Source organism: Notamacropus eugenii, chromosome 2 (genome assembly GCF_028372415.1).
Source record: "Notamacropus eugenii isolate mMacEug1 chromosome 2, mMacEug1.pri_v2, whole genome shotgun sequence".
Classification (NCBI taxonomy): domain Eukaryota; kingdom Metazoa; phylum Chordata; class Mammalia; order Diprotodontia; family Macropodidae; genus Notamacropus; species Notamacropus eugenii.
In genome coordinates, this window is record NC_092873.1 from 273784237 (window position 1) to 273804035 (window position 19799).

At 39.1% G+C, this 19799-nt stretch overlaps 1 protein-coding gene across 2 annotated transcripts in view; it reads right to left on the reverse strand.

Annotated features, from left to right (window-relative positions):
• DPYD (dihydropyrimidine dehydrogenase) overlaps positions 1–11689 on the reverse strand; it is a 1077299-nt gene extending 1065610 nt beyond the window's left edge. For both annotated transcript variants that reach the window (XM_072644083.1, XM_072644082.1), the window contains exon 1: positions 10348–11689. Coding sequence is in view for 1 of the 2 variants with exons in the window: in XM_072644082.1 (XP_072500183.1) it covers positions 10348–10386 (39 nt within the window). In the remaining variant the exon portion in view is untranslated. The remainder of the gene's footprint in view (positions 1–10347) is intronic.
• Between the last annotated feature and the right edge of the window lie 8110 nt (positions 11690–19799).

The following is a 19799-nucleotide window of genomic DNA, read 5'->3' on the forward strand; positions in this document are numbered from 1 at the left end:
CTAGAAAAGTTAGTGTATTGTTTCATGAACAATGTATAAAAAAGACAAGAAAAAGACTTTGGGATGATGGGAAGTTTAATGCACTTGCAAAGACAGATAGATAGACAGATAAATTAGATGATACAGATAGACAGACACACGTTTGTGTGTGTATCCCAACTATGTTTGGAATTATGTGGGGTCAATAACGCATGTAGTTAAATAGAGTTTTCTTCGGTTACTCTTGACCCTGGTTCTATTACATATGGAGACCCAAGAACAAACTATTTATGTAACAATTTTTCATACTTATGAAGAAAAATAGGAGCATGACATAGTAAGTCATCCAAACTTCATTTATTTTCGTTAACACGTATGGAAATGCACTCAAGGGCATGCAGTGAAGAATGAATGCATATAACATACTCCTTATAAGAATGATAGGCTAAGACTGACAAGGAAACCTAAGGATAACAAAAATACATTGTAACTATATTGGAGTAAAAGGAGAATTAGAGAAGGGATAGAATGACTCCTCATGACGCAGGAAATCATGAGTACAAAAACAGTTCAATGTTTATTTTACTTCTGTTTTCTCTGCCAAGAAAAATTGTCTTTTGACTGGAAAGTACATTACAAAAATGCTTAATCAGGAGTTCAAATTAAAACCCTTAGATTCCATCACAAGACCCAGATGTGTTATATCCTTGTTTACTGAAAGAATTGACAACATCAGTGATCGTGCAAAAGAATAAGTGTACCAAAAGCCTTAAGTAGAGCAACAATTCTAATATTCAATAAGCTTTGATTCCTGGTAAAATTTTGGAATTTATCATTAAAGAGAGGGTTAGTGAACATTTTGAAAAGGAAGCAGTAATAACAAAGAGTCCATATGGAGCCATCAAGAAAAAGTCATGACAAACTAACAATTTCCTATTTTGGCAGATGTATTAGACTAATTAAGGAAATGCATCTAGAGTGCATCAAATTCTTTGACAACATCTTATAAGTTATTATAGTTGACAAGATGGAGAGATGTGGGCTAGGTAATACTACAATTAATCAGATTTAGAAGTGGTTTAAATATTTTCATTTACAGAATTGTCATTTAAGGTTTTGCTATCAACTTGGAAGAAAGTCTTAATGGAGTTCTGATCTCAGAGATAGTTGTTTGGCATTATGCTGTTTAACATTATCAAGTGATCTGGATAAAAACAGAGATGGCATGGTTATCAGAACTATACATGACACAAACCTAGGAGGAACAATTAGGACAGGAAGGATTAAATGGGATACTGACAAATTATAATTTGAGGTCAAAACTATAAAAATTCAATTTAATAAGAATTAATTCAGTCTTACACTTGGGTTTAAAAAATGTAAGATAAGGCAGGTATGGCTAGACAACAGTTTGTCTTTAAAATGATCTAAGGATTTTAATGAACTGTGGGTTTGAAATGAGTAAAAAAGATAATAGAGCAAACAAAAAAGCTAACTTTAGTCAGACTATTTTTAAAAGGCATAGTGTACAAAGTTAGGGAGGAAGTAGTTTTCTTCCCTGGTCACTTTGGGTGCCATATTTAAAGAGTTCTTGCATTAAAGAAGACCTGTATTCAAATCCTACTTCTCAAAGATACTATTTGTGTGCTAATTGGCAAGATACTTACCTGTTAGAAGGCCTGGTCTCTCTGTCTATAAAATGAGAATAGTACCTATTGTACCTACTTCCAAAGGATACTGAACTCAAATGAGTGTTATATTAAAACATTGTATTGCAAATGTGAAAGTGCTATCTAAGTTACTATCATGATGAAAATACAAAAGTCAAATAATGCAGAAGAATTCAGAAGTTGGAGTGAAAGGTCTAACATCATGTCATCTGGAATTGGCTGAAGGAACTGTGGGTATTTGGCCTAAAGAAGAGAAACCTTAGTTGGAATATGGCAAATATATTTATGTATTTGAAGGCCTGTCATGTACAAAAGGGATCAAACTAGTTCATTTTGTATTATAGGAAAAAGAAAGGAGCAATAGGCAGAAATTTCAAAGAAGCAGATTTGAGCCTGAGGTAAAGAAAAACATCATAGATATTATATGCATTCAAAAGCAGAAAGGGATTGCCACTTGTTTAAGGTCTTTGAACAAAGGTTGGATGATCATTTGTCCATATGTCATAAAGGACTTTCTCATTTGAGTGTAGGTTGGAAGAGATCGTTTCTGGGGTATCTTCCAAGTCACAGACTGTATTCTATTTTTTCCAAATCTGGAATTTAGACTAGTTTTTTGTACTAATGTTTTAAAATGGACATGGCTGATTTGCTCTGACTTTGCTTAAAAAAAGTCAAGATGCTACACGTTGAAGAAGTTACTGAGAAAGCTCTATGTAACTGTCACATTTCCATTTTGCCCTTACTCAAATTACTCTTTGCCCTTACTCTTGTCAATTTCTGCTATGGTAGGGTTAAAAGCTCATCTTTCAGTATCAGACCAAGAAAGATGAGCTTTAAAAAGAACGGTTTTCTTTTAAATCTTACCTGAAGTTGGAAGAGTAGATAAATATGCACGTAAATAAATAGTTAACAAAGAAAACTATTAAGTAGAATACCATAAGTTTCTTCTGCCAATAATTCCTGAGAATAACTGAATACGTTTTCTATATTTGTGTTGCATCCTCTGTCATTTTGTGACATTTACTTTTGCAATTCTAGCAGCACTTTGTTACTCTTTCTGCACTGTACATATGCTGTTATAATTTGAAGTTGTTTAGTTTGCATGAAATCTGAGACAGGAACATGTTGGTGGTTTTAATATGATTTTCTGCCAAAGGGCACCCATATTCGCAACCATACATTTCCACACCTTTTAATATGCAAATATCTGTTTATTGAAACTATTAAAACAAAAAATGTAAAAATGAAGGCAATTCTTTAAAGTGATTTTTAAAAATATTAGAATACAGTCAATCTCTGCGTCTAAGAACCAAGTCAACCAATAACATGATAAATATGTTAGAATTGGACTGTGTAGAAAGGGGGTCCTTAAACTTGGGTCCATGGCCCCAGATTTCATTAATAGATTTCCGGGAGTATAAAAAATTACATCTTTATTTCAATATGATTGTTTCCTTTATAATACTATGCATTTATTGCATGCATTTTAAAAACATCATTCTCAGAAAGTATTCATAGGCAATACCAGACTGCCAAAGCAGTCTGACATCAAAACATTTAAGAACCTGTGCTATAGAATATGGTGAATTCTGTATCATCAGTCAACATTTTCCGAAGCATTGTTCCAAGATGCTAATTAAATTTCTGGCTATAATCTAAACTACATGGGAAACCATTGCATTGTTTCACCATTTTTCCTGTTTACCATCTACATGTTAAAAAATATGTTGAAAGCAATTGTTGATATTTATAGAACATTCTTCAAGTTTTCAAAGTCTTCTATGTTTTTCATCTCATTTGGACCTCACAACAACCAATGAGGTAGATATGATCATCCCCACTGTGCACAACAAAATAATGATGATCAGAGAACTTAATTGTCTTGCCTGAGGTCACACAGCTACCAAATTTCAAAGGCAAGACTGACCCCAGTTCTTCCTAACATTGTGGAATTGTGGAATATTGTGTGTTGTATCTGCATAAGTGTTTTACCTAAGTTTTTGTTTTTGTTGACTAATTAAAAGGTTTTGAAAAGCTGCATTGAAAGTGAGAGGACCTGAGTTTGAATTACATGTGTTAACCATTATCTCTATGACTTTGGGAAAACCACTAACATTCTCTAGGCCTATTTTTTAATCAAAAAACTGTGTAGGCAAGTATAGATCATCTCTAGCGTCCTTTGAGCTGCACATTCTTCAGTAAAGATGTCTGATGGGCTTTGCCTTCTCTAAAGTACAGAAATCGTAGTTATCAGAGTTTTAAATCTGAAAGAATCATCTACTTCCACCTCCTCACTTTGCACATGAGGTCCTGAGGCACAGGGAAATTAAGTGACTTGCTCAGTATCATGAAGGTTTTAAGTCGCAAAGTCTAAAGTAGAATCCAAGATTTCTCTCTTCAAATCCAACCTTCTTTCCACTCTACTCTGTTGTTGTGCCTTTCTCTATATATTCTGGCCTTAATTTTACATAAAGGCTCTGATTAAAATGCCCATATTTATAATTTACCACGCATCTTAACTTTTTGTCAGTTTCTTCTTGACAATTGGTCTCTCGGCTCTAGACTAAAGATTTCCGAAGTCTGCAGTAACACTTCAAAATTTAGTCCAAAATCTCTGAGCCAAGGAGTTTTACTTACTTCCCCTAGGGGATCTCTTTTCTGGGATTGTTCAAAAAAGAGACTTTTGCTGGCCTTTCCCATTATTTTTCCAGTCCAGAATCTCTCTTCTTCTAGCTGTCCTTGTTAAAAGCCTCTGCCAGTGAGGCCCCCTTGTGTCTTGCTGCTGGGAGTTACGAAAATGTTTATTTTCTACCAATCTCAAAGAGAAGTAAAAGCCTTTGAGTTGACTAGACAAATCTATACATTAATATTGAGGTTAATTAACAGCCTTGTGGCTAGATTATCTTAACAATTTATTGGAACTCTTTTTTTTTTAGGTCTAATTACAAAGTTTAAAAAAAACAGCATCTTAGAACAAAACTGCAAATTGAAGAAGTTAAAACAGAAATAATGTGGTCTTATTGCATCACCATTATGTCGCAATTTGCATGAAATCAGAAACTGATTTCCTTTGTAATGCTCCACAATACCTAAAATCACTTTCTTCATACTGTGTGCACTTAACAGATATTAACAACAAGGATCACATAATTTTCCAACAGATAATGACCATTACTCCATGTCTCTGATAATCATGAACATTTTTAATTAATCAACAAGCATTTAAAAAATAAATGTCTACAATGTGACAGGAATTGTGTTATGCCCTAGGACTACAAAGATAAAAATGAAGCAGTCCCTTCTCCCAAGGAGTTTAACCATTAACCATCTAATTCTCAGGTGTTTTTTTTCAAACTTTGAAGCTTTGATATTCATCCAACTTGATTAACACAAATACTTATTAAGCATTTAATATTTACAGAGAAAACTGTGCTATGAACTAAGGAAAATCTAAAGTTTGGCTAACACATGGTTCAGGTCCTGCTGGGGTACATGCTTCTACACAGAGATATTACACATATGAAAATAACTGTAGTATATATAATATATGTACATACACATATTTATTATGTATATATGCATATATATTTATGTATTTTTAGAGATATGGGAAAGTAGATTCTATATGACTCTAAAAAATAAATTGAGATTTCCTCTTTTATTTCATCTGCTACTATAAATTCTGTCTGTGTAAAGCGTAGACACACAGATGCCCCCCCAATTATATACAGAGACCTAATCCTTCCCCTAACACGTCTTCCATCTTTAAAACCGCAAATATGTCAAGTATTATTCTATCTACCTCCCATTCCTTGGGAGACAAATGATAATAGAGAGAGCTAAAATTAACCTTAGGGATCATAAAGTCCAATTTTTCATTTTGTCATGTATCCGAAATACTACTAAAACCTAAAACTCAGCAAGTACCAAAATGAATTGACTACCTTCCTTCATATGCTTGATACTGACATCAATTACCTTAATTCCATGAATGGCACCTGCTAACTAAGAGTGAGTGCTGGATCTGGAGTCAGGAAGACCTGAGTTCAAATGTGACTTCTGGCATTTGCTACCTGTGTGTCCTTGGGCAAGTTCACTTTATCATTGTTTGTCTCCATTTCATCAAGTTTAAAATTGGAATCATAACTGTTTCCCAGGATAAAATTATATTTTTCAAGCACTTAATATACTGTCACACAGTAAGTGCTATGTAAATGCTAATTTTCATCAATATTTTTATTAGTAGTAGTAGCCCAGACCTTTGAGTTGTCTTTAACTTTTCCATTTATCTCACATCCCTCACCTCTTTGCCTAATTAGCTGTCAAATGTTGCCTATGCTACCTCCAGTATAATTTTTCTTATTTATCTGTCTCTCCATTCACATCATACCACTATCTTACATTGAGTTTTTGACACTAGTAAGACTATTTTAAAAATCTTCTATCTTCTTCCTAATTCTAGTCTTTCCCCACACCAATCCATTATCCACACAATTGTCAAAATAATATAAATACACACACAACAATATAAATACACATATGTACACATTCGATCATGTCATTTTCCTGCTTAAAATTCTTCAATGGATCCTTATCATCTCTACAACAAAATACAAATTCTCTAGTTACACACTTAATGTCCTCTACCATGTGGCTCCAGTTTGCTTTTTTTTTTTAGCCTTACTCTACTTTGTGCATTTTACATTTAAGCCAAACTGAACTCTTAGCTGTTTCTCAGTTTGAACCTGCAACCTCCTGCCATCATGAAAGTCATTATCCAAGCCTGGAATTGTGACCCTCCTTCAAGGTTCAGTTCAGATAGCATCTCCTATATTTCCCCAGCAGACTTTATGCTCATTGAAGGTAAGGACTGGGCCTTTTTTTGGGGGGGGGAGGAGTTTGTAAATGCCTGTTTGTTTAAACAGAAGTGATTTGGCATAGTAATAGACTTTAAAGGATGAGTTGGAACTTAACAGGGAAAAAAGTGAGTTTATATTAATTGCAAAGATTATGAGCATGTACACAGAGGTCTGGATACAGAGGCCAAGAATACCAAATTTATGAGTTGTATAAGAAAAGGCTGGAAGTGTGAACTGGAACAAGCTTACAGATGTCCTTGAATACCAATGAATGGAAATTGAATGAACTACACTTGGAGGACTTTGAAGGTGTTTCAGAAAAGGAGGAAGCAGATTATGCATAAGCAATGATTGCTGAAGCCTCAGATTTGAAACTGATGCATGATTTTATTAAGACTGAGCTTGGAGGTAGACAGAACATCAGAATAAATCAAAGATGATGACTTTGACCCCTTGATTTTAATATTTTTTGAACCAGATCAGTTATTTCATTGGTATGGGAAATTTTAAGGTGAAAATCCTTCCCTAACAATGGCAGATTATAACCTGCTCTGCAACTATGTCCAGGTTTAGGAGAGCCTAGGGCTCTGAGGCATTAAATGATGTACCCAAGGTCATACAACCAGTATGTCTCAGAGACATAACTTCTTAACTCCACGGTCAGCTCTTTCTACATATACTCTGACAGGAAGCATCTTTTAATGGTCCTTTATTAAAAATTTGGTGTTGTATAAAATAATAGTGAAATGGAAGCAATTTTAGGATTTTGTCATTGTTGTTTTTCAATCATTTCAGCTGTGTCCAACTCTTCATGATACCATTTGGGGTTTTCTTGGCAAAAGTACTGGAGTAGTTTGCCATTTCCTTCTCCAGCTCACTTTACAGATGAGGAAACTGAGGCAAACATGGTTAAATGACTTGCCCAAGATCACACAGCTACTAAGTATCTAAGGACAGATTTGTACTCAGGAAGATGAGTCTTCCTCACTCTAGACCCATGCACTATCCTCTATGGTACCACCTTGCTGCCCTGATATTTTGAGGGTAGATAACTTTTTTTCTGTTTCCTCATCTATACAGACTTGCAACCTACATGTTGTCCTGAGTGCCTCAACATCTCTCACACCAATCCCCATATCCAATGCTGTGCCAAGTCTTGTTGATTTTACCTTAATAACATTTCTCATATATGCCATTTTCTCTTTTCTGACACTTTCATCCACCCTTGGGCAGGCAGGCCCTCATCATCTCAAGCCTGGACTGTTGTAAAACCAAGCTGGTTAGTTTCTTCGCCTCAAATTTCTCCACACTACAAGTCATCCTCCACTCACCCTCAAATGAACCTTCCTAAAGTGAGGTTCTGACTATGTCATGCACATTCCCCTGTACTCAATCAATGCTAGCATATCCCAATCATTTTCAGGGTCAAATATAGAAATGACTTCTTCTTCACTACATGGCCCTCTCCTACCTTTCTGGTTTTCTCTACCTAACTTATATCCTCCCCACAAAACCTTCCTTCCCACGATACTGGCCCCCTTGCTGTTCTGCAACAAGATACTCCATATCTGAGCTCTAGGCATTTTCTCTAGCTACCTCCTATACCTGAGATGTTCTCCACCGTCTCTGCCTCTTGGCTGTCTTCAAGTTCCAGCTAAAATGGCATCTTCTACTGGAAGTTTTCCCAATCCCTTCACTCTGTGGATGTGTGCACATAGTTTGATATTTTTCCCTCTATTAGACCGTGAGCTCCTATAGAGCAGGAAGCAATTTTATCCCTTTCTTTATATTCTCAGGGCTTAGCACAGTGCCCGGCACAATGACTAGCACATACTTATTGATTGACTCTTTAGATAAAAGCTTAATAAGTAACCATTGAATGGAGTTGAAAAATCACTCTTTGACCGGGTTCTACTACTGTCCTATAACATTATACTTAATAGGTTATTGCATAGTTGGGACAATGTGAGATAAAGCAAGTTACATTTGTTTCATTGGCATCTTTCTCTTCAATGTAATGAAGTAATTGCCCTCATAGGATTTTGAAAAAGAAGTAGGAGAAGCAGAAGAGGAAGAAGGAGGAGGAGGAGGAGAAGGAGAAGGAAAAGGAGGAGAAGAAAGAGGAGAAGAAAGAGGAGAAGGAGAAGAAGGAAGAGAAGAAGAGGAAGAAGAATGAAAAGAAGAAAAAGGAGAAGGAGGAGGAGGAAAAGGAAGAGGAGGAGAAATAGGAAGAAGAGGAGGAGAAGAAGAAGAGAGAGCAGGGGAGGAAGGAAGGGGAACGAACGAAAGAAGGAAGGAAGTTAATCAGAAGATGATAATAAAACACTCTGCAATAAAGTATCCCCTCCTCTATGGCACTGAACTGTAAAGTAGATACGAGTGATGGGGTGCCTTCCTCACAGTCCCCACCCCCACTCCCCCACCACCCCCCCGCGAAAAAAAAAATATATTCTTAGTAAAACGCAAGGAAATAGGCATCAGTCACAAGGTCTAGTCCTTCAAAGAAAAAGTCAAATAATAAAAAAAGTGGAGGTTTTCCCCCTCCCACCATGTGACTTAGGATTCAGTCGAGAGTATCAAGAAACGAGCTTTCTACAAGATGCAACTGTTAAGTAAATGTTACTTTAAGAGGAGTATCTGAATGGAATAACCGCACTCAACACACCGTTTCCATCAGATACAAGCAGAGAAAGCAACGGTATTGAAAACAGGTGGTTTAAGAAGTTCTGATTTGTTTTACATTGTGTAGAGAAACTATTGCATACAAGTGACAAAAGGAGTTTTGTTTCTCCTGGTTCGGAAAGATGAGGAGAAAGGGAAAAATGAGGGACATAACACCTCGCTCTCTCAGGGGAGTAGTATTAGAAATCGAAGGGACCCTCTTTATCCCGATCCCCAGAAACCAATAGTATGAAAGGGAGTTAATAAGTCTTGAATTAGGACTATGTGAGATTAAAAGAGCTTCTCCTCTCCTCGGCAAGTATGGCTAATAGAAAATGACTATTTCAATACCGTTCATTACCTATTGCATTTATAAAGGAATGGATTGGAAGGGAAGGAGGAAGGGTAGTGGGAGATGGCTCAGTTTGCCTATGCCCCTCCTTACTGCAGTGAATTCTACAAATCCTCAGTTTTTTCTCTCACTCCTTTACCGAATTACATTCTTCCGTGAGCTAATGAACCAACCCACCTCTCCCTTTTATCCTATCTCCCCCGTCCACCCCACCTTTCCAAGGCGCACGGAGAGCAGGGGGGAGAAGATCAGCTGCTAGGTGCAGGTACCCCCACGGCAGTGTACCTCCCCAATCTGTGTGAGCCCCAAGAGGCTTCTTCCTCCCCCGCATCCCTCTCCTGCTCCCTGTCACCCTCCCCCACCCTCTTCCTGAGTTTCTCACACAGGGTGGACAGGACCACAGTTCTGGGTTCCCAGAACAACAAAGACACAAGTACTAAGAGAATGAGAGCTTCATCTGTCACAGCCCAGTCTTGAACTTTCCTCTTTCTTAACTGCCCAGGTCAGCGCCCATGACGGCTCCCCCATAGCCCTCTGCGATTTAGCCAACGCGACACCCCCCAGATTTGCTGCTGAGTCAAAGTTTTCTGGATCTCAGCTACTTGTTCGAGGCTTGCTCTCTGTCTCTCTCTCTTTTTCTTGTCTCTGTCTCTTGCTCTCGCTTTTAGGTACACGTTCACAGACAGGCACACACACACTCACTCATTGGCATACACATACACACACACACTCACATACATACACGCCCCCCCCCACCCAGTCAGTACCCACTTCCCATCGCCACTGGAGGGGCACCTCCATCCTGGAGCGAGCGCGCTGTCTGTACCTCTATGTCCACGGGATCCTTGCTCAGGACGCGAGCCATGGCAGTCACTCAGAAGCAATCCTCCCCCCCCCTTCGGTCCTGCTTCACCCCTCCTGGAAAGCAGCGGCGTCTTCGCCTCGGAAATGCAAGTGGCAGGGAAACAGAGAGGGCAGGGGAAGGAGGCGGAGGCGGAGCGCCAGCCCCAACTGCGACGCCCCCCGTGGGCGGCGCTGCCTGCCCTAGCTCCCCGGCTCAGCGCTCCCTGGCTCAGCGCTCCCTAGACTGGCTCGCTCTGTGGCTCGCTCGCGCGCGTCCCCGCTCTCTCCTCTCCCGGGGAGTAGCAATTTCGCAGCTGCCCGGGATCCTGGGGTGCACTCCAGGCCTAGAAAAACAGAGGAATTGGAGGAGGGGCTCTCCCACCGCCTCCTCCGACCTGAGGTCAGCTGGACAGACTGCAGCCGGAGACCGCCCTCCGGTTGTTTGCCTTCTGCTGGCTGGCTGGAGCCCGGGGAGGGAAATGCATCACCATAAGGAAACAGAAGCTGTGGTGGGGAAAGTGTTTGCTTTAAGACCGAGGTAGGTAGGCGGTGGCAGCCAGGTACGGAGGGTTCCCGCACCGTGCAGGAAAAACACAAAAACAATCACATTTGCCGTCCTCCCTGTTTCACGGCGAAATCACGGGTCACACCAAGGGCGCACAATCCCTAACGTCTTCAGCTATTCCTCAGAAATACAGAAGTAGATATTTATTTATTACTTTCATCAAATAAATATTTGCAGGGCAGCTGTTATATGCAAGACGTTCCCTTCTGAGCCAGCTGTGATGCAATAGAAAAAATACTGGCCCATGGATCAGAAGACGTGTTCCACTCCTCGTTCTCAAGTTTGCTAGTAGCTGTAACTCTGGGCAAGTCTCTTAACTTCCTCAGACTCATCAACAGTCATTTGTTAGATGCCTACTGTGTGCCAGGCACTGGTAAGTCCTGAGAATGCAAAGACAGAAATTAAACTGCTTTTGACCTCAAGGAGCTTATAGTCTTTGAAGGGGGAAAACAACGTATGACCCACTACCCAAGGGGTATCATTCCTTCCAGGGGATCTTACCCAAGTTTCAATCCTAAAAGTTCTTACTAAACAGAGGAAATCAGGCTTTTCTTCCACTCTCTGGATCACTTTGTCACCACTTGCAAGTGGAATTCCAGAAGTACAAGAAAAATTTCTAAAGTAAAACTTAGGCTGGTGTCTAATGAAGGCTTTTCCCCTCAAAAAAGATTCAACAGAACTTCCAGGAAAAGTATTCAGTGTAGGTATCTGGTATAAGGTAGCTACTGAATTCCTTCACAACAACAAAAACATCGAAAACACAAAAGATACTTAAGCAAAAGTTAACAAACTTAAAATGTAAAGCAATAACCCATCACCATCATTCTTGTAATGTGTCTGAAAAAGAAAGGTACTTTGGGGACTGGTTAGGAGATAATTTGGAGTATATGAGGACTAGCACCTCTGGAGTGAGGATTTGCTGAGCCCTTTCCAGGGATGCTCATCCACTTTAAGTGTGCACCTTTTCATGTTACCCTTACTCCTGGCTTCAGGAACCTGTGGCCTGTGGAGCAGCCACACCCCACTAAAACAGTCTTGGCAGATGGGCTAAGCCAGGTTGAGAATAACCAACAGACCTCAAACCAGTTGGTGAATTAAGGGGATGTCTACCCCAAGCATGTGAAATTGCCCCATGCAGAATGGGCAAATGAGAACAATTTGTTCCAACAGCCAGGAAGGAGGTTGAGGGAGGTGCTGTGGAGCACTTGCAGCTTGGTCACACATCAAAGACACCAAGGTCATGCACTGTATCCCAGACCATTACCAGTAGTCTTGACTTTCGTCTTGCCGCTGGATTTGGATGACTCAGGAAGAAGGAATGAGGCTGATGTCTTCAGGCAACTTTGCCTCACTTAAATCCAATTGATGTGCATTACCCCTGACGCCATTGATCCCTCTTTGAAAAGGAAGGATGAACAACCACAAGAGACAATTCACTTTTGCCTAGGTAACAAATAAAGTCCTGATTTTCTGGTCACACAAGCTCTCTTTAGGCTCTTGTGATTCTGAATAATCTTGTATGTGGCCATCTTCTCCTCTAAGAAGCAGTGTTGTAGGAAGCAACTTCCATTGGGTAGGAAGGACCTTAAAATCAGGAAGTATCCATCCAGGATAAAAATATCCACATCTCAGCCGTATTGACCAACTTGTACTCAGAAAGAAATACAAAAGAGGCAACCAGGTACTTGGAAGTTCAATCTCAGGCTTGCCTAGATCAAAGAATGTTTCCATTGATGGACTTACAGCTGTCATTTTCCTTCCCCATGATGCTACAATTCCAAGGGAGATCTGCTAGAGATCTAAGATGTCCAACTGAACAGAAAATGACTGGAGATGTTCTTCAAGTTTTATAGCATTCTGCCGATTGTAGAAGTCTTCCTGACTGTAATTAATCATATTCTATTCCACCTCAGTCATAAGGATCAAAAGATCGATCGAGAAACATTGGGTAATGAATGCAGCAAAGGACCAGAGTACCTTCCCGCAGAGAGTGGTCAGAATGTATACCCAACTGGGGAATTCTCCAATCCAAACTAACTGTAACTGATATATACAAAAGAAATGCAAAATAGTGCAATTTGACAGCTTTGGAGGACAGAGACTTCACTCCATGTGGTCTTCAAGCATGGCCCTTTGTCTGAATCCAGAGTTCCCAGAACAAATCCTCTATAAAAGCTACTGAGAAAACTGTGTCATCAGCAGAGACTTGTCTGAATGAGCTGCAGATTATGGAACAAGTGAGAAAGGAAGAGGTTTAAAACTAAAGTTTGTTAATTATGGAACTGGCATTCGAGAGAGCACAGTGGAACAAGCAGGAAATGGAAAATTGTGGGGAGAGAGAGGAAGTTTGGGCAAAGTATATAGTGTAAGGGGGTAACCAGAGGAGGATGGAGAATAGTACATCAATAACCAGGAGTTCATAATCAGTGAGATGGGTCATGTAAAAGAGAATTGAATTATGCTAACCATTGAGCAGTGAGTCAAAGCAGAGAATAGCAGTGATTGGAAAGAGGTCTGTAGAGGGACAAGAAATCCCTTGAGATTTAATCTTTAGGCAGGTGGTAATGTGTTCTGTGAGAGGTACACTCTAAAAGTAGGTAGGAGCAGATAGGTATAAGAGCTAGGTCAGATGGGGGAAATACCTTGTTTGTTCAGATTTAGGACCCCTATTCTCTCCTATCTGAACCATTGTGATAGCCTTTAATTGGTTCACCTGCCTCAGGTTTCTCCAGTTCATCCTCCTCAGAGCTGCCAAAATGAGTCTTCCCAAGTGTAGGTATGACTATATCACTTCCTCTCCTCAGTAAACACTAGTGGCCCCCTATTACTTCCAAGTTCAATTATAAAGTCGTTTGTTTGGTGTCCGAAGCTCTTCATATTCTAACCATTTTCCTATCTTTCCAATATTCCTACATTCTAGTCGCCTCCTCACCCACTGTGATCCAAACCATACTGTTACACTTCCTGTTCTTTGCCTATGACACACAACTCCTCTCCATATCTTTGTACTAGTTGTTCCCCATGCCTGGAAATGATTTCCCTCTCTACTCCAAACTCTTAGAATCCTTGACTTCCTTTAAGACTTTATTCAAGTGACATTATTGTCAGCCCATTATTGCTGTCCCCACTAATGTTGCTTTCCATGTATTTTGTGCATTTTTTGTTATGATTGATATGGTATTACCATAATTAAAATGAAAACTCCTTGAGGTCAGGGACTGTTGTTTTTTTTTTTCATTCCCAGCACTTAGCACAGTCTGTCAAGTACCAAGTGCTTAAATAAATCCTTGTTGACTTCATTGTGGTGGACAATGATACATTCAAATATGAAAACATGCTAACACATACCCACTTAGCCACATTGTCTGATCCTTTGTGGCAATCTTTTTGCACTATTGGGGACATTATATAGTACTATAGGGCTACCATCTTTCTGACCTCGTGCTTGATGTTCCCTTCATTCCTCTTTAAACTACTTTTGGTATTTATTTATTCTTTCAGCTGTCTGACTCATTCTTTCACACCAGTTGTTTTTTGTTTTTTGTTTTTGATGTTCTTCCTTTGTGAGTATGGTAACCCTATATATGTTAATAATATTTGTAACATCTATAACTGACATGTTTCCAAATTGATTTTTTTTGAAGATTCATATCCCTACAATCTCCCAATTATTTTTCCCATCTTTTAAAGCTAGAAGTCTATTGTTTAATTCTTCCATCTGTAATCACACCATCCACAGCCTTTAGCAAACAGCTGAAGACATATAAATAATTAGCTCTCCCCAGGTAAGAGAATCAAGCTAACTCAGCTGAGGTTAGCTCACACATGCCTCAAGTAATCTATGCTGGAAAAGTGCAATGATTTTGTGAACACAACTCCATATGTAGCATTTGCATCTCTGAGAAATAGGGCACAAACATGTCCAAAACTGAAATTTTCCTTTTTAAAATATGTCTTCCCACCTAATTTCTCCATTGCTATTAATAGTATCAGCATACTTTCTCGTGATCTATGCTCCAAATCTCAGGGTCTTCTTTGACTCTTCTCTCTTACTCCATGCATCCAATCATTGGTGAATTCAAGTCAACAAGCATTTTCTTACCACTTGTTATGTTCCAGGGACTGTACAAAGTGTTGGGGACATAAAGGGAAATAAAAAGCCTATATTCTCTAGCACCTCACAGTTTGATGGGTGAGAAAATTGTGTACAAATAAAATATATACATAATAACATGAAGATAATCAATACATAAAAGGTACTAGCCTGAATGGAGATAGGCAAAGGCTAAGTGTAGAAGATGGGATTTTAACTGGAACATGAAAGAAGTCAGAGAAGAAAGGAGGTGAGGGGGAGGAGGAGGCTAATTCTAGACAGGGAGGACAAACATCCACAGTCTGGAGATGGAGTGTTCTGTTTGTGGAACAGCAGAAAGGCCGGTGTTGCTGAATGACAGTTTGTGGGGAAAAGGAGAGGAAGAAGGCATAAAAAGATTATAAAAGTAAGAGGGGGCTTGGTTATGAAAGGTTTTGAATGGCAGAGGATTTTAGATTTGATTCTGGAAATCATAAGGAGCCCTTAGAGTTTATTGAATAGGAGAGTGACACAGTTAACTTCCTCTTCTTTTGATTTCTTTAATATGTCCTCATTCCATCTATCACTCCTTTCTCCCACCGCTGCCCCCACTCTAGGTTATCCTTATTCCATTTCACCTGGTCAGTTCCAAAGTGTCCAACTTGCCTCCACATCTTCATCGTCCCCACTCTAATCTGTCATGGCTATGTCGGAACAATGATTTGAGTATGTAGAAAAGTTCAGAGATTAATCTCCTGTTTATTCTAGTTCAGATGTCAACAAGATAAGCCAGAGGTAAAGGGAACTCCAAAAACAATAAATCCACAATCCAGGAACTTTCCAAGCGGTGTTAAGAAGTCATTAAAGCTGATCCCATCATTAAATAAGTCCACAGTCCAACTGACAAGGAACTAATAAATTTATGACATGGAATAGCACAGTTTGAACCATGGAATAAACAAGATTTACACACTTAAGTGCTTCAGATTTTATGCTAGCTTTTATCTGGTGCCTCTACATATGTACTCTAGATGCCACAGAACACAAACAATACTTTTGTCTAAATTAGCTTTCTGATGCACAGCCCCCTCATGAGCCCTTAAGGTGTTCAACAGTGGGACTCTAACCCACCTTTTCAATCTTCTGATAAATTCTTTTACTTCCCATGCTCTGTTGCCCAAGAAAATGGGAGTATGCATTTCTAGAACTTTCCCTGCCCTTTTTGAACTCGATACCATCCGCCAATGTAGCTCTAACTCCTAGAATGCACTTCCTATTGAAATCTTCCTTCTTTCAGCCAGACTAAGATCATAAACATATACTTCTTTTAAACATATTTCACAAGTCTGGTTAACTTGAGGTCTTTGGAGTTTGACAATAGTGTGTCTTCAAATCACTAAGAACTTCAGTGTTGACAATGAACCAGGCACTATGTTAGTTGCAAGAGATACAAAAAAAAAAAAAAAAGCAAAACTGTCCCCCTCTATATATAAGGTGCCTACATTCTATTGGGAACAAATAATATATGCATAAATAAGAGAATTCACAATACATGCAAATAATTTTGAAGGAATAAAATTTAAATGACTGGAGGAATCTGATTATACCCAACAGCACCCACTCCCCCAGCTATTTCTTTTTAAGTGAGTAAATGTATTATACATGGAAAATTGAAATACAAATTGATTATTCCAGAAAAAAATTAACTCAGACCAGATTGCATATCAAAGGAAAAATTAACCCCAGATAATGACTTGGCATCAAGAACTTAGTTCGAATAACTTCTAATAACACCTCATACACAGAAGAGAGATGAACAAAGCTAAACTTCAGAAGAGAGAAGAAACATGTGTAAACATACACACGCACACATACACACATACACAAAATTGGAAACAGAAGTAGAGGCCGCAACTTGCAGTGCAAATACCTCTCAGAAGATTGTTGGTGGTGGTAGTGCTTCTTCCTTGTTGAAAACCATGACATCAGGGAGATGGTGTCAGGACATGCAAGTGAATTGGATTACAGCGAGGCAGGGCTGTACAAAGTCACCATCCTCACTTTTTCCTCCAGAGCCATCTGGGTTCAGTGGCCAGATATAGATCAGGGATACAACAAAGCAAGAAAGACTTTTTAAAGATTCCCCTGTGATTATACTTACTGGGCTAGTTTTTCAGTTTTAGATAGAAAAAAAAGATCTTTGAGGCTCCCTGCCCTCAGAAAAAGTAAGAGCTCTGTGATCAAGTCCTAAGGGGAAAATAAATTCTGAACTTCTCTACAAACCAGAGAGAAAAGAAAAAGAAATTTTCTTTATTGAAACAAGAAGCCAGAGAGAAGAAAGCAAAACATAGTCATGCATGAACATACTTATGACACATATCATCAGTCAATTAATGTTTATTAACCACCTACTATGTGCCAGCACTTTGCTACGCACTAGGGATACAGAGAAAGGTAAGAAATAACCTCTGGCCTCAATAACCTAATGGATGAAGCAACATGAAAACAACTACATACAAACAAGCTATAATTAACAGAAATAATCAACAGAGGGAAAGCATTGGAATGTAGGGGAATTCAAAAGACTTGCTCTTTTGAATTGAAGAATTGAATTGAATTGAAGAAAGCCAAGAAGCGGAGATGAGGTGGAAGGGCATTCTACACTTGAGGGACAGACTGAGAAAGTGCCTGGACTAAAGAGATGTATTCTTTTCTGTGGGAAACAGCAAAACACTTGATCACAGAATATGTTGGGAGGGGAAGTCTAAGGTGTAAGAAAACTTTAAAGAGCTGGGGCAGGGGGAGATTCTGAAGAGTTTTAAACACCAAACAAGAATCTATACTCCATCCTCATTGTAATAGAGAACCATTGGAGTGTGCTAACAGGTGTGGGGTGACGTGGAGAGATCTATGCTTTTGGAACATCACTTTGACAACAAAATACAGAATAAAGTGGAGTGGAGAGAGACTTGTATAAGGGAGCCCAACTGGCAGGTTATTGAAATTATCCAGGCAAGAGATGATTAGGGCCTGCACCTGATGATGGCATTGTCAGAGAGGAGAAGGGTACGTAAGCACAAGTTCTTAAGAAAGTAAAATCACAGGTCTTTACAACTAATGAAAGAGAAGGGGCAGGAGGGAGAGAGATGGCCCTAAATAATTAAATCCATTCCCATTTTACCAAGAAGGGATATCTGATAAGCTGAGTGTGTCACCCTATACTCCTTACTTTCCCAAGGTAAATTTGTATATAGAACTCTTCTCTGTTCTAGCATATCATTCTGTTTCAGTCTTTCTGTGTTTGCAAACATTTGTTTCTTCTTGACATAGACAAATTAGTTGCAGGAAAGATCATTATAGAACACTTTAGCTATCTTCTTCAAGGACCATCCTAATTTACTGTGGAAGGGGGGAGGAGTGGGTGCTTAGCAGGGAGAACACCTGCTAGGGCCAGCTATAGATTGTGTTCTAAATCCTAGCCTGGGAATTATAGATTGATCTTGTATAGTTTTTTTTTTCAGGGCTTAGTTTCTTTGAATGCTGTTTTAAACCCTGGATGGTTCCAGAACTGATATTTCATAGAATATGTCATCATTAACAAAAGAGTGTGGTGTAATAGTAGAGGGTTGGCTGTGAAATCAAGAAGACACATCTTTTTTGCTGATAAAGTCTGGCTTTGTGACCCCGGGCGATTCACTTAAACTCTCACTGCTCTAGGCACCTCTCTAAGATAATACCTTGCAGAGAAAGTACCGATCTGCTTTGAAAAGGGGAGTTTCATCATCTGGAGTTCTCTGTACTGATGACATCAGATAGTTAATCCTCATCTCTCCCCTTCTGTAGGCATAATGACTAAAAAGTAGTCTATCTCTGGTCAAAGGCTGTCCCCTTTCAGGGAGAAGAAATGATGGGGGCCTTCAGGAAAGTCTAACTGTGACCTTTATCTGGCTATATTTCCAATCCATCCCAGTGATTCTGTATATCCACTTGGAATCAAATCAGCATTTAAGTGCAGCTCACAAAAGTCTTAAGAAGGTTTGACTATGTCTTCTCAAACATTCAAGAAAGCAATAAGATCCATTGCATGTATTCTCTTTCTGAACTAGACTTTCTTAATTCCCCTTCCCTAATCTGGGTTTACCCCAGCCACAAGTAACTTCTCCCACTTCTAATTGTGGAATTTTGGTTATATCTCTTTATATGGCCCTTTCAAAGAACATTTCTATAGTAAGTGTGTCTGTCCTTGGCCCACTAGATTGGTAACTCCTTGACGGTAGATATCACTACATATTCCTGTTTATATCTCTGCTGCCTAGCAACGTGCAGGGCACAGAGTGTTGTTGAAATTAAGGTAAACTGAGAAACGAAGTTTCAAAGTATTTTCAATGTATTGGTAAGGCTAGCATTTATCAATAAAAAGGGATCTTTAGCTCCTCAGCAAACCAAAAGACCCAGAATGGGCATTTTTACAGACAGTTCATTTTTATAGACAAAAGGAGGAGTATCCAAAAACTAGAAGGCAGCATCATAGATGGAGAAAACAATATAATTGGTTGCAAAGTCTGAAGCATCACAAGCATGGGGGCAACATGATTGGCTGGAAGTTGGGAATGTGGATTAGCAATAATCCTTTCCATCTAGGAAATTCTGATTGATTTAGTCCACATGCAAGAATAACCAATGGTATGTAGATAACAGATTTCTTTTAATTATATAACGGCAGCTAGTAGTATGGAGATGTCTGTTTTTCTTTTAATTAACGTGATTTGTAGGGAAACAGAACTTTTAAACTTAACTC